The following is a 23,136-nucleotide window of genomic DNA, read 5'->3' as shown; positions in this document are numbered from 1 at the left end:
TGGCGGGGGGGAGGGTGGGAGTTGCAGGAGTGCCAGTGGGTGCATCCCTGCTCATGAAAAGTGATGGTTTGCCCAGGCTCGGTGGCTCACGCCTGTAATCCCAGCACTTTGGGAGGCCAAGGCGGGTGGATCAGCTGAGGTCGGGAGTTCGAGACCAGGCTGACCAACATGGAGAAACCCCGTCTCTACTAAAAATACAAAAATTAGCTGGGTGTGGTGGTGCATGCCTGTAATCCCAGCAACTCGGGAGGTGGAGGCTGGAGAATCCTTTGAACCAGAGAGTTGGAGGTTGCAGTGAGCCGAGATCGTGCCACAGCATTCTAGCCTGACGACACAGCGAGACTCTGTCTCAGAAAAATAAATGCATAAGGCGGGGCGCGGTGGCTCACGCCTGTAATCCCAGCACATTGGGAGGCTGAGGTGGGCAGATTGCGAGGTCAGGAGATCGAGACCATCCTCGCTAATGCAGTGAAACTCTGTCTCTACTAAAAATAGAAAAAATTAGCCAGGCGTAGTGGGGGGCGCCTGTAGTCCCAGCTACTCAGCTACTCGGGAGGCTGAGGGAGGAGAATGGCGTGAACCTGCGAAGTGGAGCTGGCAGTGAGCCGAGATTGTGCCACTGCACTCCCGCCTGGGTGACAGAGCGAGACTCCGTCTCAAAAATAAATAAATAAATAAATAAAAATAAAAATAAATAAATAAATAAAGTGATTTTTTGGGGGGATCATGATGGAAACACAGTAGTAATCGGTGAGACTGTGGAATGGCACAGAGCTGAATGAACGGGCTGAAAGGGTTGCAGGGGAGACACTTCACTGACAATAGGAAGTTGTACACAGGTATCTACAGTATGAGGGTATTTTTGTCCAAAAAGAGAGCCTGTGGCAGTAGTTGTAGATGTAGCTCTGTTCCCTCAGCATGGGATGGGGCCCATGGGCTGAGTTCCAAACCCTTCATTTTGGTCTCTTCTGGGGGTGGGTGTGAGGAGACAGGAAAGAGAGACACTCTCCTACTTTAAGTAACACAAAAAAGGGTGTGTGTGTGTGTGTGTGTGTGTGTGTGTGTGTGTAAGCAGGGATAGATTTTAGTTTGTTTATTTATTTATTTATTTATTTTTTGAGATGGAGTTTTGCTCTTGTTGCCCAGGCTGGAGTGCAGTGGCGTGATCTCAGCTCACCTCAACCTCCACCTCCCGGGTTCAAGCGATTTTCCTGCCTCAGCCTCCCTAGTAGCTGGGATTACAGGCATGCGCCACCACACCCAGCTAATTTTGTATTTTTAGTATAACTGGGGTTTCTCCATATTGGTCAGGCTGGTCTCGAACTCCCGACCTCAGGTGATCCTCCCGCCTCAGCCTCCCAAAGTGCTGGGATGACAGGTGTGAGCCACCGTGTCTGTCGGATTTTGGTTTATTTTTTAAAGTGTTTATGCTGAAATAACAATGCTCTGGGCTGTGAGGCACAGGAAGAGTGGGTGGTGGAGGGGGGAGGGAACTCCCCAACTATTCAGAGAGGTCCATGTCCAGAAGAAAAGCGGTGACAGGGTCCTCTCCACCCTCCCCAAAGCTCAATCCAGTACTGTGAGTGTGGAGGGGGAGGCTTGCTGTGGGGCAGGGGCTGGGCTGGAAGTGCTGCTCGTGTTCCTAGGCTGGCTGAGAGGCAGATGGGCTGTGCAACTTCCCAGCATGGATTCCAGGACTTCAGCACCGGGGACAGGGACGTTTCCAGAAGTTGCTGGCAGCACAGGAAGCAGAAGCACCAGGAGGTCCCAGAGGCCCTGGGTGGGGCAATTAGCTGGGAGCTCAGGGCTGGGCACAGGGCGAGTTCTGAATGCAGCTTACAAAGTGCAGGAGAAGTGCAGGAGCAAGGCCGCAAGGTGGTCTGCTGAAGAGTCTCCCCAGGTGTGGGCTGCCGGCTGTGAGCATCCCATCCCCTTCCTCCTTCCCCACTGACTGGGCTGCTCTCAGAGGGTCACCATGACAGAGGAAGCGTGGGTAGGGCCAGCACCCTCACTCCAGCCACCTACCCTCTGGCAGGAAGGGGTGGGAATGAGAGAAATGTTCTGGCACCTGCACTTGCATTGGGAACAGCCTATTTTGCTAGTTTGTTTCGTTTTGTTTTGATGGAGAGTGTATGTTAACTGGGTTCAACCAGGGAGATTTCGAAGGAGGGTGGTGATGCTGGGACTCCCTGAGTAGAACCCTGGATGCCTCTCTCCTCCCCAGCTCCTGAGCCACTGCCTGCAGGCCTGGCACCTCAGGACAGGGGCTGGTTCAGCACCTTCTCTTGAGCAGGCCCACCTCAGCTTCCCCTCCCATACTCCCTGCAGTTCTCCCTCCCCAGCCCCATGCAGCTGCAGAGAGGTCTTTGGTCTGAGACAGGTAAACACCTCCATTGTTGGCACATTCCGGGACAGAGAGAACCCAGGCACACACAGGCTGCTGCCTACTCGGATTTCATTCAAAGATCAGGAAGTGCTGGGGCAGGGATGGGAGGAGGGCCTGGTGGGAGGCCCAGCAGGCAGGGGGCATGACCACCAATGCTCTAGCTTAATGGTATTTTGAGGTCAACACAGCACTCACAAAAGCAAATAATTTGTCCATGGAGGCACCACATGGGTAAACTGGGAAGGGTGTGGCAGGCCTAGGTCACCAGCAGGCATTTACCCAGGAACTGTGGAGAGAGATCCAGGGGATGTAGATGCTACTGCCACCTGTGCTCCACCTCCCTGAACGCGTGGGATGGTCTGTCCTATGAGGAAGGCCAGCTGCCCCCACACCCTAGATTCCTCCCAGCCCAAAGCTCTCCCTGATGTTGCCTGGGTCCACCCACAGTTCGTGGACCTGCAGCTTCCTCAGCTCAGACACATCATTGGGCATGTCATCTAAGTGGACCACGGCATTGGTCAGCGTGTCGGCCACCTACTTGCATTGTTTCTTGATCTGGGCTGAGCCATAACTCAGGGCCAAGTGAGAGGAAGGTCAGGAACATGCTTCAGGGGGAAGCAAAGAGTGAGGGGCTGGGGGCTGGGTCCAGGGCAAGAATAGTTAGGGGTGGCCAGTGGAGCCCTGGAGTGGGTGTCGGACCCAAGGTGTGAGCAGGGAGAGGAGGGTTCTTGCCTCTCCAGGGCCTCCGTGGCATAGTCAGCAGCGTGGTCGCCAACTTTCTCCCCGACCGCCTTGATGTTAGCCTTGTCCTCAGGAGACAGCACCATGGCAGCTTATTTCTGAGTCTGTGTAAGCTCAGAAGTGAAAGGTGGGGGAGAGTAGGAGCTCTTATGCCTGGGATGCAGGGCCATTGGCTTGCAAGTTGCCAGGAGGTGCCTGGCACAGGAAAGGGGAGGAGGAGTGAGTGAGAGTAGACAGGTTGCCCAAGGCTGCCCTGCGTCTCTTAGTCCTGCCCAAACAGAGACCAGCTCTCCACGTGGTAGCCTTCCTGCTCACATTGTCCTGAGCTTCCACACAGGGTCCTGAGCCGCTTATACCCATTAGGTATCCACATATGGCCCAGACCCAGGCAGCTTCCTGGATGGGGAGAAGAGCACAGTTTTTCCAAAGTGAAACATAAGCTGCTTTCACACCAAACTCTGCCTGGGACAAAAAGCTGTTAATTATCCATGTAAACAGTTGCGGGGGCTGGGTGTGGTGGCTCACGCCTGTCATCCCAGCACTTTGGGAGACCGAGGAGGGCAGATCACTTGAGGTCAGGAGTTTGAGACCAGCCTGATCAACATGGTGAAACTGTGTCTCTATTAAAAATACAAAAATTAGCCAGGAATGGCGGCCCATGCCTGTAATCCCAGCTACACGGGAGACAGAGGCAGGAGAATCGCTTGAACCCAGGAGGTTGAGGCTGCAGTGAGCCAAAACCGTGCCACTGCACTCCAGCTGGGGTGACAGAGCAAGGGCCTATCTCAAAAACAAAAACAAAGCAAAAAAAAAAAAAGACCCCCAAAAACAAAAAAACAGTTGGGGGATGTAGATAACGTGGGGCCAAGTTCTCCAAACTACCGGGCTGGCGTCCCAGGCAGTGCAGGGCAACAGGTCACTGGCACTGACTGCTGGGGGGAGTTTGGCCGACTCACAGTCAGGGCTCCGCTTCCAGCAGCCCTCTTCAGACCTCGTTGCTGACTGCCAGGTCAGACCTGGGTGCCAGGCCTGGTCCAGTGCTCCCCACACAGACCCAGGATGGCCAACCCAGAGCCAACCCTATTCAGGGTTTGGAGACCTCCAAGGTCCCACTCTTTCCTCAGCCCCTGTTCTTTGTCTGAAAAGCCTGGGGTGGAGCCCTAAGATTCCCTTCCAGGTCCTGGGGAGGGAGAAGAGGGAACCTGGGGAAGGGAGTGCCTTGGCCTGGGCACCTGCAGAGATTGAGACACGGCAGCTGGGGCTGAGTGGAGGGGTGGGGTGGTAACGACCCTGCAGGCACCCACCCTGTGTTATGATTTCAAAAATTATTTCAAAAATCTCGTGAGTTGGACGTTGTTTTTCTATTCGATAGGTAAAGGCCTGAGAGCTCTGGGACACGCCCAGGGTCGCACAGCTTGTCATTGAGCAGGCTGGAAGACTAAACCTGCTCTGTCTGCCAAATTGTGGCCACTGAGGACTTCCTCCCGACCTCATCCCCAGGGCTGCAGGGTCACAGGCAGGGCTAACCAGGCTAGCGCAGGTTTGCCACTGAGGAAGTGTCCATGGGGGAAGGAAGGGGAAAGGAACAGGTCTGCAGAGTCCTCTGCTCTGGGCCAACGAATTAGGTTGCACATTTGGCTCTGGGACCTCGGTTTCTGCATCTCTCCGCAAAAAGGGCCAGGATTAGCATATACAGGTCCCAGCAGGAAGTGGGGATGGAGGGAGAATGAATGAATAAATGCGTGAATGGGGAAGTGCTTTGCGAACAGTGTGGTTGGAAGCCCGATTCAAGAGTTGAAGTCGAAGGCCACCCTCCCTACCCCCGCCACATCACACTGCTCCCTCTGCCGCACCGCACTCCCCGCCATGGGAGGACAAACCTCCGGGGGTGAGGCGCATTTGAGAGTTCTAGGAGGCTCCTTTTAGGTCCCTGAGCTTCTCTGGCCAACAATAGTGACCTCGCTTTGCTAGCTCCCCAAAGACCACACAGGCAGGGGCAGATGTTTCGGGCCTCTGTTTATTGACAGGCACAGACCAAGGCCTGCGCAGCACAGGGCTCAGCGGTATTTTTCGGTCAGCACCACGGCCACACCAGTCAGGAACTTGTCCCACGCCGCTTGCATTTGCACGGTGAACTCGTCCTGCAGGTGGGAGGCCAGCACGACGTGGAAACACTGGATTAGCAGCTGCAGGAGAAGGGGCCGGTGAGACGGGGTCTGCCCCGCTAGGGACCCCCAGAGCGCCCCCCCCACCCCGGCTGCGCGCTGCACCATTGCCCCGGCCGGAAAGGCCTCACCGGAAAGTTGGCTGGGTCCACGCGCAGCACGAGCGCGTGCAGGTCCGCCAGCGGGCTCAGCGCGGCGCGCAGGTTGTCCATGTGCCGCACCGCCGCGCCCACAGCCGCCAGCATGCGCTGCCCGTGGCTCAGCAGCTGCGTCGCGTCCTGGCAGGCGCTCAGGTGCGGGAAGTAGACCTTGGTGCTGGGGTACACTGTGAAGAGCCTGCAGGACCAGGTCAGTGACCGGGGAGGAGGGCGGCTGCGTGGGGCTTCAGTAGCGCCCACACCGCCCAGAGCCCCGGGGATCCGCACCCGAAGGACCTTGGATGGCGTTGGCGGCCCACGCGCCCAAAACCCTCATCTCCACCTCCCTGAGCTCCCGGAGACCCCGCCTCTACCGACCTGAGCAGCAGCTCCGCCCCGAATTGCGCCTCGTGGCCCGCAATCAGGTCCCAGACCTGCGCGATGTGGGCGCGCTCCTGGGCGCTGAGCATGGCGCCGCCTGACGTGCTCTGGGGGCCGCGCCCGCCGCCCTGGCCTCCTTATAGAGCCTCCGGGCACCCCGCCCGTCCTTATCGGCCCGAGCGCGGCGGGAACGCGGGGACCCTCGGCCTGCGCCGGGGAACGTAACCAGCCCCGGTTCCCGTCTATGTGGAGGCCTCGACCTCCGGGATCCCAGGGTTTCTGGCATTGACCCACGCTGTTGCGCGTGGGCACCTTTACTGCAGACTTTAGGGGCATCTGTAATTACTCCCCTCGGGTAAAGTTACTGCTCTGCCAGGAGGGAGCACATGGGAGGAACCGGAGAGAGAACACCGGACAGGAAACCCCCTACTCTCTTAGGAGTCGGGGAGGGACCGGCCTCAGGGACCCCCGTAGCTGCCAGAGTCCCGGGATTCGGACGTCAGGCTTTGTGGAAAAGTTCCCTGAGCCCCGACACGCTTCCAATACGCTTAGTGAAGTGACAATCTTTGTGCGATACGGGAAGCCGGGAGACGCACAAACGCCCGTCCGACTCAAGAACCCCAGGAGACGCCGTGGGCCGGCCCGGGACTGCTCCGCTCCACCCGGGCCGCAGCTCCGGTGCTCAGGGGCTAGAACCTCCCCAAGGCGCCCCCCAAGTGATCCCCAGGCCGCGACGACAGTGGGGACGACCGAGTTCCTGCGAAGCCCCGGACCCATCACTCAGCTTCTCCCCTCCTTCCCTCCAATACCGAGAACACAGAGCCCAGATCGCTCCGTCCTCATCCATTTATTGGAGTCAGGGCAGGAACTGTGGGAGGGAGAAGGGCAGGGGAGGGGCCGCAGCCTGTCCTGGGGGTCCCGGAGGCGGCGCTCAGCGGTACTTCTCGGTCAGGACAGAGGATACGACCGATAGGAACTTGTCCCAGGCGGCGTGGGCCTCGGCCGTGAAGTCGGCGGGGAAGCGCGCGGCCAGGGTGACCAGCAGGCAGTGGGACAGGAGCTGGGGGCGGGGCGGCTCAGTGCGGGGGCGGGGCCTAGCCCGGGCCCCGCCCCGCGACCCCGCCCCGCGACCCCGCCCCGCCCCGCGACCCCGCCCCGCGACCCCACCCCGCCCCGCGACCCCGCCCCGCCCCGCCCCGCCCCGCCCCGCCCCGCGACCCCGCCCCGCGACCCCGCCCCGCCCCCGCGACCCCGCCCCGCCCCGCCCCGCCCCGCGACCCCACCCCGTCCTGCCCGCACTCGCCCCGCGCACCTTGAAGTTCACCGGGTCCACGCGCAGGATGTAGGCGTGCAGCTCGCTCAGCTTGGACAGGGCGCCGCCGATGTTGTCGATGCTCTTCACCGCGTCGCCCACGGCGGCCACCACCTTGGAGCCGTGCGCGCGCAACTGCGCGGACCCCGGGTGCAGGTCGAAGTGCGGGAAGTAGGTCTTGGTCTGCGGGTGGCTGAGGAACAGCCTGGGACGGGGGGCGGGGGCCGTGAGCTCCCAGCAGCGCGGCCTCCCGCCCACGGCCCACGCGCCCTGCGGCCCTCTCCGAGCACCGGGACACATCTGCGACCCCGCAGCAGGCCCCAGCCCCTCCTCGCGGTGCCCGGGTGCCCAGGCAGCTGCCCCTCCCAGGCTGCCCTGGGCTAGAGGCCCCCCAGGCCTCTGCAGCTCCCGGCTGATCGCCCTGCTTCCAACGGGTTCTGTGCAGCCTGGTCCCCAAATCTCCCGCCCTCCGCCTCCAGCACGCCTGGTGCCCCCAGCCCCTCCACCGTCTCCTCTGGCCACAGGACCTCCCTCCCAGCCCCAGACTGGGTTGCCCGCCACCCCTTCTGCAGGCTCATGACCTCCCAGCAGCGTTCCAGGGAAGGAAAAGCTCCCTGGCCCCTCCCAGGGGATCAGATGCTGGGAATTTGAAGCTGGGACAGTGCCCTGATCCCAGATGCTGGGACTTTGACGCTGGGACAGTGCCCTGATCCCAGATGCTGGGACTTTAGAGGCTGTAGTGCCCTGGCTGCCCTGTAAGGCCCTTCAGGCCTAGAACGAAACCTTTCACCCTCTGCTTGTCAGAACCTGGGCCTGTGCCTGCCCAGGTCTCAGCGAGCCCAGATGGTTGTGCAACTCCTAATGGTACCCTCCTTACCCTGCCCTCCTCACTGAGAGGGAACGCTATCTGTCCCCACTGTCCCCTCCCCACAGTCCCCTCCTCACTGTCCCTTCCTCACTCTCCCCTCCCCACTGTGCCCTCCCCATGGTCCCCTCCTCACTGTCCTCTCCCCACAGTTCCCTCCTCACTGTCCCTTCCTCACTCTCCCCTCCCCAAGGTCCCCTCCTCACTGTCCCCTCCCCACAGTGCCCTCCCCACTGTGTCCTCCCCATGGTCCCCTCCTTACTGTCCTCTCCCCACTGTCCCCTCCCCACTGTCTTCTCTCCATGGTCCCCTCCCCACTGTCCCCTCCCCACCGCCCCCTCCCCACTGTCCCCACTCACATACCTGGGCTCCCACCCAGTCCCTCTGGCAGTCCCGTCTGACACTCACCTCTCCAGAGTCTCGGTGCCGATGGTGTCGGCCTGCGTGGAGATCTTGGCCCACATGGACACAATGATGGTCCCCTCAGTCTTGGTCAGAGACATGGCGGCAGGCTGGGCGGCTGCACTGGAGTTGGGCCTGCTCAGGACTGGCCTTGGTAGTGCTCAGCCCCCAGGGTCCCCTTATATACAGGGAGCTGGGCCCAGCCAGGCTGTGGCCATTGGTCAGGTGAGGGGAGGGGGCTGCAGGGGTGGTGTTTCTTATCAGATCCAGTGACAAAGGGGCCCTCAGGTGGGACTGGGGGCTGAGGAACCTATCGCTTCTGTCTCCCCTTCTGCCCACCCCTGAGTCACAGCTGGAGCCCCAGCTTCAGGGAGATCGGGGCCCCAATCTGGGCATGAGAGTCCACGTGGTCAGCCCAGCCCGGACTGGCCTCAGGAGTGACTGTCCTTGACCTCCCTGTCCCTGTGATGACAGGGTGACCTAGAGCACATGGGCCCTGGCAGAGGGACGATCCATTCCTCACTTCACTGAAACTTCTCTGGCCCACCTTATGAGCTCCAGTTTGCAAATGAGGAAAGCAAGACCCCCTAGAGAGAAAGTGGGACCCAGTGTCACAGGGTGGGAAGGGACAGACCTCTCCCACCTCCACTGTGCAGCCCCTTCACCTGAATGAGGCTCGGTCTGGGGTTCTCCTCCAGTAGCCTTGTGGGGGACACTCTGAGCCGGGCACCTAGGCAGGAAAGCGTCTTGGGAGTCCAAACTCCCCACAGAAGGTGAGGTCATGCAGGCCTGCAATTCTGCTCACTATGTTCTCATCGCAGCCTGTCCTCTCCCCACTGTCCAGCTCTATTGATTTATTTCTTTTTATCCTCTCTGTTTATTAACTACCCCCTCCTCCGTTAGACAACCATTTCGATGTGCTGAATATATTCCTTTTAGTTAGTACATGTGCTTGCAAAGGGTATGATTTTATGCATGTATTTTAAATTTATATGAATTATAGGTAGATATAAAAATTTTGTTTGTTAGTTTGTTTCTGAGATGGAGTCTTGCTCTGTCTCCCAGACTGGAGTGTGGTGGCGCGATTTTGACCCACTGCAACCTCTGCCTCCTGGGTTCAAGTGATTCTCCTGCTTCAGTCTCCTGAGTAGCTGGGATTACAGGCACGCACCACCGCGGCCTGGCTAATTTTTTAATTTTTAGTACAGATGGAATTTCACCATGTTGGCCAGGCTGGTGTCGAACTCTTGACCTCAGGTGATCTGCCTGCCTCGGCCTCCGAAAGTGCTGGGATTATGAGCGTGAACCACCGTGCCCGGCCCAAGCACATCTTTTTTAAATAGAGGATTTTTTAAAACAAGGGAAAAAAAGGCTGGGCGTGGTGGCTTGCTCATGGGGCCGCACGTGGTGGCTCGTGGTTGTGATGAGGTCGCATCACTGCACTCCAGCCTGGGTGACAGAGCGAGGTTCTGCCTCAGAAAAAAATAAAATAAAAATAATAATAATAGAAAGAGAGAAAATACATCTTCACACACTGATGCTTTTCCGTTGCTGCGTCAGCAAGCGTGCCCCCATCCCCGCTGACAGCTGCGACATCTTCAGCCTGCAGAGCTCCCCTTTGTGAACAAGCTCTAGTTTTTTTCTATTATAAACAACTCCATGAAGAATATCAGTGCTTTGGATCTTTTCCTGGTGATAGACCTCTAGAAGGGGAATTACTAGAAGGAGACTCAGGAGTATTCGTTTTTTAGCTTTTTGAAACAAATTACTTTTCAAGACAATTATATGGACTTACAGTTGCAAAATTAGCTGTTTGAGGCTCAGTGTGGGTGCCCTTCCTGCCCTCGGGGCTGTCACGGCTGGCCTGGAGTAAGTTGGAAGTTTAGCACTACACACCATGGGGCAGCTTTCAGACCGCAGGCTGCGGAGGTGAGGGAATCCCACAGGAGACTGACACCCTTTGTTTTGAAAACTCCCTGGAGGGGGTCTCCAGCCAGAGTCAGGGTAGCGGGGGCAGGTGAGGCAGGTGAGGAGGGTATTGAAAGGACGCACAGGACCTTGGGGCCTGCAGTGTACCAGGCCTTGGGGTTAGGTGCATGGGGCAGCGGGATGCGTGTGCTAGGATGTTAGCAACGGTAAATCAGCCTGGCTTGGAACCGGGTCAGGTGACTCCCCTGAGCCCCCTCTTCCCAAGCAGGGGCGCCTTTGGTCCTCAGAGGCTGGGGCATGGGGCTGCAGGGGCCTGGGCGAGAGGGGCCGGGAGATCCTGAGGGCAGCAGATAAGGGCTGTACCACCAGCCCCAAGGCAGGCCCACAGCACCAAGTCTTTTCTCCGTGTAGCTGCAAGCCGTCCCGGGCACCTCTCACAACCTGTGCCCCACAAGCCGTCCCGGGCTCCCTCACAGCCTGTGCCCCACAAGCCGTCCCGGGCACCTCTCACAACCTGTGCCCCACAAGCCGTCCCGGGCTCCCTCACAGCCTGTGCCCCACAAGCCGTCCCGGGCACCCCCACAGCCTGTGCCCCACAAGCCGTCCCAGGCACCCTCACAGCCTGTGCCCCACAAGCCGTCCCGGGCACCCCCACAGCCTGTGCCCCACAAGCCGTCCCGGGCACCCTCACAGCCTGTGCCCCACAAGCCGTCCCGGGCACCTCTCACAACCTGTGCCCCACAAGCCGTCCCGGGCACCCCCACAGCCTGTGCCCCACAAGCCGTCCCGGGCACCCCCACAGCCTGTGCCCCACAAGCCGTCCCGGGCACCCTCACAGCCTGTGCCCCACAAGCCGTCCCGGGCACCCCCACAGCCTGTGCCCCACAAGCCGTCCCGGGCACCCTCACAGCCTGTGCCCCACAAGCCGTCCCGGGCACCCCCACAGCCTGTGCCCCACAAGCCGTCCCGGGCACCCCCACAGCCTGTGCCCCACAAGCCGTCCCGGGCACCCTCACAGCCTGTGCCCCACAAGCCGTCCCGGGCACCCCCACAGCCTGTGCCCCACAAGCCGTCCCGGGCACCCCCACAGCCTGTGCCCCACAAGCCGTCCCGGGCACCCCCACAGCCTGTGCCCCACAAGCCGTCCCGGGCACCCTCACAGCCTGTGCCCCACAAGCCGTCCCGGGCATCTCTCACAGCCTGTGCCCCACAAGCCGTCCCGGGCAGCCTCACAGCCTGTGCCCCACAAGCCGTCCTGGGCACCCCCACAGCCTGTGCCCCACAAGCCGTCCCGGGCACCCTCACAGCCTGTGCCCCACAAGCCGTTGGAAATACCAAGAGCTTCCTTGCACCAGCAGCTTTTCACCTTTCTTTCTCCTTCTGGCTAGTCTTGTGTCCCGCCTCCACCCCAAGCCTGTGCTGTTGTTTTCTAATAATGTGGGTGTAGCAGCTCAGCACCCGTCCTGTCTACAACATGACATTAGCCTCCGTCTGTGTCCTGGTGCTCCCACTGATGGGTGTGTCCATACAGACCTCTCTTCCGGACTCAGGCCCCAGGGCCTGATCCAGGGATGGATTTGATGTCCTCATCTGTGCGTCTCCAGCAAATCATCTCAACAATGGAACCGTGAAGTTCCCCACAAAGCCTACTCCACTGTCCTTCCCTGGCCTCCCTGACTACTGCCCTTCCTTCCTGAGGCTCAGGCCGGAGAGCACAGCACCCTCGACACCCCCCGCTCACTCCTGAAACTTACACATGGAGGAAAAGACAGACAAGGCCTCCTGTCCTCCCTCCCTCTATCCCTAGCTCCTGGCCACTCCCCTGAAGCCCCTTCCCTAGTATTGCCACTCCCTCAAATGTCACCACGTTAATAGACCTACAGTGGCCAACCCATTTAAAATCTGAATCCTCCCCTCCTCTGTCTAAGCCCCTACTTGCCCTGCTTTTCTTTATCCACAGGAAAAAAAAGTTTCTGTTTACAGTCCACTAGAATGTAAGCTCAAGAGGAGCTTCAGGAATTTGTTGTTTTTTTTTTTGATGGAGTCTCGCTCTGTCTCCCAGGCTGGAGTGCAGGGCACAATCTCGGCTCACTGCAACCACCATCTCCTGGGTTCAAGCGATTCTCCTGCCTCAGCCTCCCGAGTAGCTGGGATTACAGGCTACCATGTCAGGAGTTTGAGACCAGCCTGGCCAACATGGTAAAACCCCGCCTCTACTAAAAATACAAAAATTAGCTGGGCCTGGTGGTTCGCACCTGTAATCCCAGCTACTCGGGAGGCTGAGGCAGGAGAACCTCTTGAACCCAGGAGGCAGAAGTTGCAGTGAACCAAGATTGTGCCACTGCCCTCCAGCCTGGGCGACAGAACAAGATTCCGTCTCAAAAAAGAAAAATAAATAAATACATAGTTTAAAGAACACCCATTTCCTTCAGTAAATAACATCAAAAAGACTGCATTGACACGGTTAAATTCGCAGCACCCTCAGTCCTTTAGGGATGGAGTAAAGGGCTGGTATCATTGCTTTCAAAAGGGTCTTGAACTTGATGTTGCTTCTGTTGATAGATGGATTTGGATCAATATTAACCTGATTTTGATGGTTGTTCTCTGGCTGTGCAGCCTAGTGTCCTTGTTGATTTTAGGAAATACACAGTATATGGAGGATATTTAGAGTACAGATGTTTGCATACCCCTCTCCAAGGGCTCCGAGAGAAAGAGCAAGTGGGGGCAAGACAGAGAGCAGGCCGATGTGGTAGAATGTTAACAGCTGGAGAGTCTGGATGAGTAGTATTCAAGAGTTTTTCATATTCTTGTTATTTTATTTAACAGTTTTATTGAGATAAAATTCACCCACTTAATGTGTACATTTCAATAATTTTTTTTTTTTTTTGAGACAGAATCTCACTCTGTCGGCCAAGCTGGAGTTCAGTGGCACAGTCTCGGCTCACTGCAACCTCTGTCTCCTGGGTTCAAGCAATTCTCCTGCCTCAGCCTCCCCAGTAGCTGGGATTACAGGTGTGCGCCACCATGTGTGGCTAATTTTTGCATTTTTAGTAGAGACGGGGGTTTCACCATGTTAGCCAGGTTAGTCTGGAACTCCTGACCTCAGGTAATCTGCCCGCGTTGGCCTCCCAAAGTGCTGGGATTACAGGGCTGAGCCACCATCCCCGGCGCATTTCAATAATTTTTAATGTGTTCACATAACTGTGCGACCATCACCGTCATCAATTTTAGGTTTCCATCACCCCCCAAAAGCCCCAAACCCACCAGCAGTCATCCTTCCTTCTCCATCTTCGTCTTATTCTTGCAGGGTGTTTTTATTTCTTCATAATTTGAATATGTTTCAAAATAAAAGCTTATGAAATTATTTTATATATGTTATGAGGAACAATAAACCACGGAGTGTTAGAGTGTCTTTGGAGTTCTTTCGGTCATAGCCGAGGTTCTGCGTCCAGAATCACCTGGAACAATCCTTTTTTCTGGTTATTATATCACCGCATTCTTACATTGGTTCATTTATTTAAGTTGGTTTTCAATTTGGGGGTTTTCAATTAGGAGTTTTCAATTTTCTCTCTCTCTCTCTTTTTTTAATATAGATAAGGTCTCTCTCTGTTGCCCAGGCTGGAGTGCAGTGGTGCAATCATAGCTTTCTACAGCCTGGGACTTCTGAGGTCAAGTGAGACTCCCCTCCACCCCCAACCTCCCGAGTAGCTGGGACTGCAGGTGCACCACCACGTCCAGCTAATTAAAAAAATATATATATATATTTTAGTAGAGATAAAGTCTTGCTATGTTGCCTAGGCTGGTCTTGAACTCCGAGGCTCGAGTGACCATTCCACCTTGGCCTCCCAAAGTGCTAAGATTCCAAGTGTGAGCCACTGCACCCAGTCACTCTTTTTGTTTGTGTGCTTTGCTTTTTTAGAGACAGAGTATTGCTGTGTTGCTCAGGCTGAAGTGCAGTGGCACAATCATAGTTCACTGTAGCCTTCAACATCTGGGCTCCAGCCATCCTCCAGCCTCAGCCTCCTGAGTAGCTAGGACTGCAGGTGTGAGGTAGGAGGTGGGACTCTGCATGTGCTCCGGAGGTTGGGCTCGGACACCAGACCAAATTGAGGACCAGCTAAAACAAGTAGGGCAGAAGCAGCTTTCCATAAGACACACCCACCAGTGTGCCGTGGGAGTTTACCATCCCTTTCCATGGCAGTGACTGGACCACCCAGAAGTTACCACAGTCATCCTAGAAATTTGTGCATAACTTTCCCTTAATTTGCATATAATGAAAAGTGGGTATAAAGATGAGTGCAGCAGTGCCTCTGAGTTGCTCTCCTGTGCACACTGCCTATGGGGTACCCCTGCTCTCTAAGGAGCAGTGTTCTGCTCCTGCTGTCTGTTGTGGCTTTGATATCAATCAGAGTTGCTGTGTAACACCACCAGCTTGCCCTTGAATTCCTTCCTGGGCAAACCTCCCAGGCTAACCCCCAATTTGGAGGCTACCATGCCCAGTTAATTTTTTAATCTTTTTGAGACGAGGTCCTGCTGTGTTACCTAGGCTGGCCTCCGACTCTTGGCATCAAGGGATCCTCCAGCCTTGGCCTCCCAAGTGGTAGGATTAGAGGGTTGAGCCACTGGCAAGGCCCCTCTTTTTATTTTAATCTTATTAATTTTGTAATTTTTTTTTTTTTTTTTTTGAGAAGGAGTCTCACTCTATCACCTAGGCTGAAGGGCAGTGGCACGAACTTGGCCCACTGCAAGCTCCGCCTCCCGGGTTCACACCATTCTCCTGCCTCAGCCTCCCGAGTAGCTGGGACTGCAGGCGCCCGCCACCACACCCAGCTAATTTCTTCTACTTTTTAGTAGAGACGGGGTTTCACCGTGTTAGCCAGGATGGTCTCAATCTCCGGACTTCGTGATCTGCCCACCTCGGCCTCCCAAAGTGCTGGGATTACAGGCATGAGCCACCGCGCCCGGCCTTAATTTTGTAATTTTTTTTAAAGACAGGGTCTCTCTATGTTGGCCAGGGTGGCCTTCAACTCCTGGCCTCAAGCAATCCTCTCCCCTTGGACTCCCAAAATGCTAGGACTACAGGTATGAGCCACCATGCCCAGCCTGAATTTATTTTTGATAATGGAAAATATTTACACAAATCAAAGGTCAAAACTATGTAGAGAGTCAGACTTGGAGGAGCTTCCTTCCACCTTCCCCTCCATCCCTACCCACCTTATTATTTGTATTCATTTCCGGTTTGTCCTCCTATGGTTTATTTTTGCAGAAATAAGCACATGTGGGCACATACATGGCTGTGCACAAACACACATGCCCACACGCAGCCTCACACATAGTTATGCATAAGCTCACATATATGTGCACACACATATTCGTGTTTCTCCTCTGTTCCACCATTGTATACACACCATTCTAACCTCTTTATTTTCATTATTAGAAATTATCCTCATTTTAGGCCGGGCGCGGTGGCTCACACCTGTAATCCCAGCACTTTGGGAGGCCGAGGCGGGTGGATCACGAGGTCAGGAAATCGAGACCATCCTGGCTAACATGATGAAACCCCGTCTCTACTAAAAATACAAAAAATTAGCCAGCCGTGGTGGCGGGCGCCTGTAGACCCAGCTACTCAGGAGGCTGAGGCAGGAGAATCGCTTGAAACCAGGAGGCGGAGCTTGCAGTGAGCCGGGATCGCGCCATTGCACTCCAGCCTGGGCGACAGAGCGAGACTCCGTCTAAAAAAAAAAAAAAGGAAAGAAAGAAATTATCCAATTATCCTCATTTTTTTTTTCAGTCGAGCTCTCCATTGTGCGAATATCCTTGGTTTTAAGAAATTATCATTTTTTTTTCAGTCGAGCTCTCCATGGTGCGGATACCCTTGGTTTTTCCAGTTAGTCCTGATGATGGACACCTGGGTTTTCAGGTCTTTAGCAAATGAGATGCCCCGGTGGACTTGCGCTCCGGGATGGCTCCCTCTGCCCTGGAGGAGGGGTGCCCAGTGGAGGAGGGGTGCCCAGTGGAGGAGGGGCGCCCAGTGGACGAGGGGCGCCCAGTGGAGGAGGGGCGCCCAGTGGAGGAGGGGCGCCCAGTGGAGGAGGGGCGCCCAGTGGACGAGGGGCGCCCAGTGGACGAGGGGTGCCCAGTGGAGGAGGGGCGCCCAGTGGAGGAGGGGCGCCTGCAGTCTGATCAAACTCTTGGATTTTTGCCTATCAGGGAGGTGAGACATGGATCTCAGTGAGGTTTTTTATTTTTGTGTAGTTTAACTTGCGTGTCTCTTATGAGTGAGGCTCAGCCTCTTTTCCTGTCTCATTTCTGTGAACTGTGATCTGACTGTCTTCATCACGTCTGTATCCCCCACTAGATTGTCAGCCCCACGGGGCAGAGGGCTTTCTTTATTTCAGCTGCGGTATCCATAGCCTAGAAACATGCCTAGGCTGTCTTATGCCCAGTAAATGTTTCATTGAGGAATGGAAGAAGGAATGAGTGAGCGCAGACGCCCGTCACTCCCCTCTTCGTCCTGATCGTTCTGAAATCAGGAAATAGTACACATTCGGGAGAAATAAAGAAGGAAGACCACGGAGGTCCGAGGGAGAGCCGCGGCGGGTGGGCGCCAGCACTGCTCCCCCCTCCGCAAAGGCCTAACTGCACCCCTTCTCCACCACGCCTGGGTCCCGAGTGACCCCCGCTCCCGCCCCGGGAGCTGCACATCCCTCTGCCTCTTAGAGACCCTGGGGTCGGTGCAAGGATCCCTGCGGCCCAGCAGTGGCCCCGAGACAGCCGGGGCGCCCTCCTCCCGCTCCGCCTCCCCACGCGCCCGCCGCCCAGGGACAACAGAGACCAGGTGGACGCTGCTTCGTTCATTGGTTTATTGGCGCATTACGCGGTAAGTGGGGCTGGGGAACCTCGAGGACGGGGGAGGGGCCGCAGCCTGTCCTGGGGGTCCCGGAGGCGGCGCTCAGCGGTACTTCTCGGTCAGGACAGAGGATACGACCGATAGGAACTTGTCCCAGGCGGCGTGGGCCTCGGCCGTGAAGTCGGCGGGGAAGCGCGCGGCCAGGGTGACCAGCAGGCAGTGGGACAGGAGCTGGGGGCGGGGCGGCTCAGTGCGGGGGCGGGGCCTAGCCCGGGCCCCGCCCCGCGACCCCGCCCCGCCCCGCGACCCCGCCCCGCGACCCCGCCCCGCCCCGCCCCGCGACCCCACCCCGTCCTGCCCGCCCCGCGACCCCACCCCGCCCCGCCGGGACCCCCGGCCCGCCCCGCCCCGCGACCCCACCCCGTTCTGCCCGCACTCGCCCCGCGCACCTTGAAGTTCACCGGGTCCACGCGCAGGATGTAGGCGTGCAGCTCGCTCAGCTTGGACAGGGCGCCGCCGATGTTGTCGATGCTCTTCACCGCGTCGCCCACGGCGGCCACCACCTTGGAGCCGTGCGCGCGCAACTGCGCGGACCCCGGGTGCAGGTCGAAGTGCGGGAAGTAGGTCTTGGTCTGCGGGTGGCTGAGGAACAGCCTGGGACGGGGGGCGGGGGCCGTGAGCTCCCAGCAGCGCGGCCTCCCGCCCACGGCCCACGCGCCCTGCGGCCCTCTCCGAGCACCGGGACACATCTGCGACCCCGCAGCAGGCCCCAGCCCCTCCTCGCGGTGCCCGGGTGCCCAGGCAGCTGCCCCTCCCAGGCTGCCCTGGGCTAGAGGCCCCCCAGGCCTCTGCAGCTCCCGGCTGATCGCCCTGCTTCCAACGGGTTCTGTGCAGCCTGGTCCCCAAATCTCCCGCCCTCCGCCTCCAGCACGCCTGGTGCCCCCAGCCCCTCCACCGTCTCCTCTGGCCACAGGACCTCCCTCCCAGCCCCAGACTGGGTTGCCCGCCACCCCTTCTGCAGGCTCATGACCTCCCAGCAGCGTTCCAGGGAAGGAAAAGCTCCCTGGCCCCTCCCAGGGGATCAGATGCTGGGAATTTGAAGCTGGGACAGTGCCCTGATCCCAGATGCTGGGACTTTGACGCTGGGACAGTGCCCTGATCCCAGATGCTGGGACTTTAGAGGCTGTAGTGCCCTGGCTGCCCTGTAAGGCCCTTCAGGCCTAGAACGAAACCTTTCACCCTCTGCTTGTCAGAACCTGGGCCTGTGCCTGCCCAGGTCTCAGCGAGCCCAGATGGTTGTGCAACTCCTAATGGTACCCTCCTTACCCTGCCCTCCTCACTGAGAGGGAACGCTATCTGTCCCCACTGTCCCTTCTTCACTGTCCCCTCTCCACGGTTCCCTCCTCACTGTCCCCTCCCCAAGGTCCCCTCCTCACTGTCCCCTCCCCACAGTGCCCTCCCCACTGTGTCCTCCCCATGGTCCCCTCCTTACTGTCCTCTCCCCACTGTCCCCTCCCCACTGTCTCCTCTCCATGGTCCCCTCCCCACTGTCCCCTCCCCACCGCCCCCTCCCCACTGTCCCCACTCACATACCTGGGCTCCCACCCAGTCCCTCTGGCAGTCCCGTCTGACACTCACCTCTCCAGAGTCTCGGTGCCGATGGTGTCGGCCTGCATGGAGATCTTGGCCCACATGGACACAATGATGGTCCCCTCAGTCTTGGTCAGAGACATGGCGGCAGGCTGGGCGGCTGCACTGGAGTTGGGCCTGCTCAGGACTGGCCTTGGTAGTGCTCAGCCCCCAGGGTCCCCTTATATACAGGGAGCTGGGCCCAGCCAGGCTGTGGCCATTGGTCAGGTGAGGGGAGGGGGCTGCAGGGGTGGTGTTTCTTATCAGATCCAGTGACAAAGGGGCCCTCAGGGCCTGGTGGGACTGGGGTTTGGGGGCTATCACTCCTGTTCCTCTCCTGTGGCCTTACAGGGGGTGTTGGCCAGAGTCTGACCACAGAGTCTAGGAGAGATAGGGGCCCCACCCTCCCAGGAAGTCAATCCTGCATTTGCAGTCCAGTTCTGCACCGTCCTTATTCATTTCAGAATCACGACTTGGGGGAAACCAGAGGAGCAGGGCCCAGTAAGCAGCCTCCTGGGACCAAGCCCCACGGTCGGCTGACACCGACCTCAGGCAGCCCTGCCCAACCACATGCCAGTACCCTTCCGCTTTGTCTCTGGATTCCTGGGTTTCCTCCAAGAAAGCAAGGGTTAGGTCCACCCAGTGCTGAGGGGAGATGTACTGGATCTGTCCCCTGACAAGCAGGAGGAGGCAGCAGGTCCGGGGACAAAGGAGAATTCACCTAATGTCATGTGCTAATAGGCATTGCAATATTGCTTTCCATATTAGTTATTGTAACATAATGAGGCAAATATTCCTTTTAATTTTTTTTTCTTTTTTTGAGATGGAATCTCGATTTGTCGCCCAGGGTGGAGTGCAGTGGTGCGATCTCGGCTCACTGCAACCTCTGACTCCCTGGTTCAAGTGATTCTTCTGCCTCAGCCTCATGAGTAGCTGGGATTACAGGGACCCGGCTTCATCTCTGGCTAATTTTTGTATTTTCATAGAGATGGGGTTTCACCATGTTGGCCAGGATGGTCTCGATCTCCTGACTCCTGATCCACCTGCCTCAGCCTCCCAAAGTGCTGGGATTACAGGCATGAGCCACTGTGCCCGGCCAATTTTTTTTTTTTTTTTAAGTAGAGACGGGGTTTCACCATCTTGGCCAGGCTGGTCTTGAACTCCTTACCTTGTGATCCAGCCGCCTTGGCCTCCCAAAGTGCTGGGATTACAGGCATGAGCCAGCACGCCTAGCCAATATCTTTTCAAGTATTTTGTCTTTTTTTCGAGACGGAGTCTCGCTCTGTTGCCCAGGCTGGAGCGCAGTGGTGCGATCTCCACTCACTGCAAGCTCCGCCTCCCAGGTTCATGCCATTCTCCTGCCTCAGCCTCCCGAGTAGCTGGGACTACAGGCACCTGCCACCACGCCTGGCTAATTTTTTGTATTTTTAGTAGAGACAGGGTTTCACCGTGTTAGCTAGGATGGTCTCAATCTCCTGACCTTGTGATCCGCCTGCCTTGGCCTCCCAAAGTGCTAGGATTACAGGCGTGAGCCACGGCGCCTGGCCTGTTTTGCCCATTTAAAAATTGGGTGGTTTATTCTCTTAAGGATGAATTTTTAGAATTCTGTGTATCTTCTGGAAGCAATCCCTTGTCAGATATGAATTTGCAAATGTTTTCTCTTAGTTTGTAGCTTGTTAGTTCATTCTCTTAATATTGTCTTTTGTAGAGCAAAAGTTTTAATAAAGTCCAATTTGTCAAAAAATTTTAAATGAATCTTACTTAGTGCCATGCCTAGGAACTGTCTGCCTAACCACAGAACACAAAGAGTTTCACCTGTGTTTTCTTCTAAAGTTGTATAGTTTATGTTTATATTGAGATCTACAATCCATTTTGAGATGACTTTTGTCTGAGGTGTGAAGGGCAGGTCCAGATTCTTCTGTTTGCTTGTTTGTTTTTTGCCTACGGATGTCCAATTGTTCCAGCACTATTTTTTGAAAAAGCTATACGCTTTCTATTCAGTTGGCTTCTCGCACTTATTTGTAAAAAATGAATGGGGCATAGGTTTGCGGGTCCATTTCTGGGCTCTCTGTTCTGTTCTGTGTGTCTATCCTTTACCACAGCCACAGTGCCTTGATTAATATAGCTCTGTGATGTCTTACAATTGAATGATGTCTCACAGAATGAGAGAAACATATTTGCAAATCATATATCTGATAGGGAAGTTATCCAAACACATACAAAATATCTTTTTTGTTTTTGTTTTTTTTTTAGACAGAGTCTTGCTCTGTCACCCAGACTGGAGTGCAGCGGCGTAATCCTGGCTCACTGCAACCTCTGCCTCCTGGGTTCAAGCGATTCTCATACCTCAGCCTCCTGAGTAGCTGGGACCACGGGTGTGCACCACCATGGCTGGCTAACGGTTTTTTTTTTTTTTTTTTTTTGAGACAGAATTTCGCTCTTGTCGCCCAGGCTGGAGTACAATGGCACAATCTCAACTCACCACAACCTCTGCCTCCTGGGCTGAAGCCATTCTCCTGCCTCAGCTTCCTGAGTAGCTGGGATTACAGGCATGCACCACCACACCCGGCTAATTTTGTATTTTTAGCAGAGTCGGGGTTTCTCCATGTTGGTCAGGATGGTCTTGAGCCCCCGACCTCAGGTGATCCGCCCGCCTTGGCCTCCAAAGTGCTGGGATTACAGGCGTGAGTCACCACGCCCGGCCACGCCTGGCTAATTTTTTTTTATTTTTAGTAGAGATGGTGTTTTGCCATGTTGGCCAGCCTGGTCTCGAACTCCTGACCTCAAGTGATTTGCCCACCATAGCCTCCTAAAGTGCTGGGATTACAGGCGTTAGCCACCGTGCTTGGCCCAAAATATCTTACAACTCAGTAATAAATAGACAAGTAATCAATTAAAAAATGGCAGCTGGGTGTGGTGGCGCGATCTCGGCTCACGGCAACCTCCGTCTCCCGGGTTCAAGCAATTCTCTTGCCTCAGTCTTCCGAGTAGCTGGGATTACAGGCATGAGCCACCACGCCCGGCTAATTTTGTATTTTTAGTAGAGACGGGGTTTCTCCATGTTGGTCAGACTGGTCTCGAATTCCCGACCTCAGGTGATCTGCCCGCTTCAGCCTCCCAAAGTGCTGGGATTACAGGCATGAGCCACCGCACCCGGCCTGAATTATACACTTTAAATGGGTGAACCGTATGGTATGTGAATTTTATCTCAATAGAGCTGTTAAAAATTGAGGAATGTGATTCCTCTCGCTTTATTCTTCCTTTTCAAAATTTCTTTGGCTATTCTAATTTCTTTACCTTTCTGTATGAATTTTAGAGTTAGCTAAAGAGTTATCTGCACAAAATCCTGCTGGAATTATGATGCAATCAAAGGCAAATGTTTTCTTTAAGGAGAAGTTTGTTTTGTTTTGTTTTCCCCTGTCAGGAGAGCTTTGACCACAGGCACTTTTTTTTTTTTTTTTTAAGATGGAGCCTGGCTCTGTCATCCAGGCTGGAGTGTACTTGATGTTTTACTCGTGTAACGGCCCTCATTCTTCCATGCCTGAGATGTGAGATGATGAGATTGTCAGGGGTTGAGGGCAGCAGCAGCCTTTGATGCCCTCCGGGCTTAGCAGATGGGAGGGGCTCTCCACCAGGATTCCAGGAACTCCCTTCTAGCACCGCCTGGGTCCTCCTTGCTGGTCTGTTCCTCGTGCACATTTCACAGCGGCTCCTCTCTCCCAGGGGTGTGCCCACCCACTCTGGCCTTACCCCTGTCTTGCTCACTGTCCTGGGAAGTGCTGCTGACCGCAGGAGGCCAGTGTATCCTTTGCTCATCTGGGGCTTCTTTCAGACCGAGATGAACTGGCCCTCCCTGGTCACCCTTCGCTGTTGCTGGGTTCAGAAGGACACTCCTGGTTCATCTCAGCCTGGCACCTAGGGGCACCTTGGGCACATGGGCCCATGAGGAGGGGGTGTGGGTCTGTGCCTGAGGTTTCGGCTTCTCAATAGGAGAGAAGGTGGCAGAGAGAGGGACAGAGGCAGATGAATAGACTGGCAGAGAAGACAGTGAGTGACGGAGGAGGCTGAGGGTCAGGCGGAGGGAGATGTACAGAGCAGGGAAGGCAAGTCCAGAGACCGAGCGCACGGGGCATTTGGGCCGTGAAGGGCTCTCAGTGCCTGGGAGAATTCCTCCAGCTGCGGAGTGAGGACCTGTGCCCAGAAGGCACCGCAGGGCTGCTCTGCTCCCTAACAGAGGAGGACGTAGAGTCCTGTTTCCAGGGTAGGTGCCGCCCACGCTGAGGAATGGTCCTTAGCCACTTTGAGGCCCCAGGGCCTCCTCTTTCCCTACTGGAACCAC

General features: G+C 56.4%; 4 protein-coding genes across 4 annotated transcripts in view; 1 reads left to right on the top strand and 3 right to left on the bottom strand.

The window, feature by feature from the left end:
* Positions 1-5,122: 5,122 nt before the first annotated feature.
* Positions 5,123-6,075, bottom strand: HBM (hemoglobin subunit mu). Its single transcript, XM_003809391.4, has 3 exons — positions 5,808-6,075; positions 5,424-5,628; positions 5,123-5,313 (listed from the first exon to the last, which is right to left on the bottom strand). The coding sequence occupies exons 1-3, from the start codon at positions 5,897-5,899 to the stop codon at positions 5,185-5,187; spliced, it is 426 nt and encodes a 141-aa protein (XP_003809439.1). The 5' UTR covers positions 5,900-6,075; the 3' UTR covers positions 5,123-5,184.
* Positions 6,076-6,214: 139 nt separating this feature from the next.
* On the bottom strand, positions 6,215-8,602 carry LOC117978663 (hemoglobin subunit zeta). The gene is made up of 3 exons (XM_034951553.3): positions 8,396-8,602; positions 7,123-7,327; positions 6,215-6,870 (listed from the first exon to the last, which is right to left on the bottom strand). Exons 1-3 carry the CDS (start codon positions 8,488-8,490, stop codon positions 6,742-6,744), a joined length of 429 nt encoding a protein of 142 aa, XP_034807444.3. The 5' UTR covers positions 8,491-8,602; the 3' UTR covers positions 6,215-6,741.
* Positions 8,603-17,134: 8,532 nt separating this feature from the next.
* The window catches only part of NPRL3 (NPR3 like, GATOR1 complex subunit), a 70,672-nt gene continuing 64,670 nt past the window's right edge, over positions 17,135-23,136 (top strand). The window contains exon 1 of the mRNA XM_063598111.1: positions 17,135-17,198. The gene's annotated coding sequence lies outside the window, so the exon portion shown is untranslated. The remainder of the gene's footprint in view (positions 17,199-23,136) is intronic.
* Positions 17,167-18,628, bottom strand: LOC100983830 (hemoglobin subunit zeta). Its single transcript, XM_063598113.1, has 2 exons — positions 17,618-18,628; positions 17,167-17,399 (listed from the first exon to the last, which is right to left on the bottom strand). The coding sequence occupies exons 1-2, from the start codon at positions 17,915-17,917 to the stop codon at positions 17,271-17,273; spliced, it is 429 nt and encodes a 142-aa protein (XP_063454183.1). The 5' UTR covers positions 17,918-18,628; the 3' UTR covers positions 17,167-17,270.

The sequence above is a fragment of the Pan paniscus genome, chromosome 18, assembly GCF_029289425.2.
Source record: "Pan paniscus chromosome 18, NHGRI_mPanPan1-v2.0_pri, whole genome shotgun sequence".
In the NCBI taxonomy this organism is placed as follows: Eukaryota; Metazoa; Chordata; class Mammalia; order Primates; family Hominidae; genus Pan; species Pan paniscus.
The sequence above is the reverse complement of the archived record's forward strand: the minus strand, read 5'-3'. Positions and strand labels throughout refer to the sequence as shown.

Bases quoted from the DNA above. Each gene is read 5' to 3' on its own strand.
- HBM (XM_003809391.4), bottom strand. From the start codon at position 5,899: ATGCTCAGCGCCCAGGAGCGCGCCCACATCGCGCAGGTCTGGGACCTG. The intron at 5,629-5,807 runs GTCGGTAGAGGC...CTGGTCCTGCAG, and splicing joins GGGGCGGAGCTGCTGCTCAG to GCTCTTCACAGTGTACCCCA. The intron at 5,314-5,423 runs GTGAGGCCTTTC...CTTCTCCTGCAG, and splicing joins TGGACCCAGCCAACTTTCCG to CTGCTAATCCAGTGTTTCCA.
- LOC100983830 (XM_063598113.1), bottom strand. From the start codon at position 17,917: ATGTGTCCCGGTGCTCGGAGAGGGCCGCAGGGCGCGTGGGCCGTGGGC. The intron at 17,400-17,617 runs GTGCGCGGGGCG...CCCCGCCCCCAG, and splicing joins TGGACCCGGTGAACTTCAAG to CTCCTGTCCCACTGCCTGCT.
- LOC117978663 (XM_034951553.3), bottom strand. From the start codon at position 8,490: ATGTCTCTGACCAAGACTGAGGGGACCATCATTGTGTCCATGTGGGCC. The intron at 7,328-8,395 runs GTGAGTGTCAGA...CCCCCGTCCCAG, and splicing joins GGCACCGAGACTCTGGAGAG to GCTGTTCCTCAGCCACCCGC. The intron at 6,871-7,122 runs GTGCGCGGGGCG...CCCCGCCCCCAG, and splicing joins TGGACCCGGTGAACTTCAAG to CTCCTGTCCCACTGCCTGCT.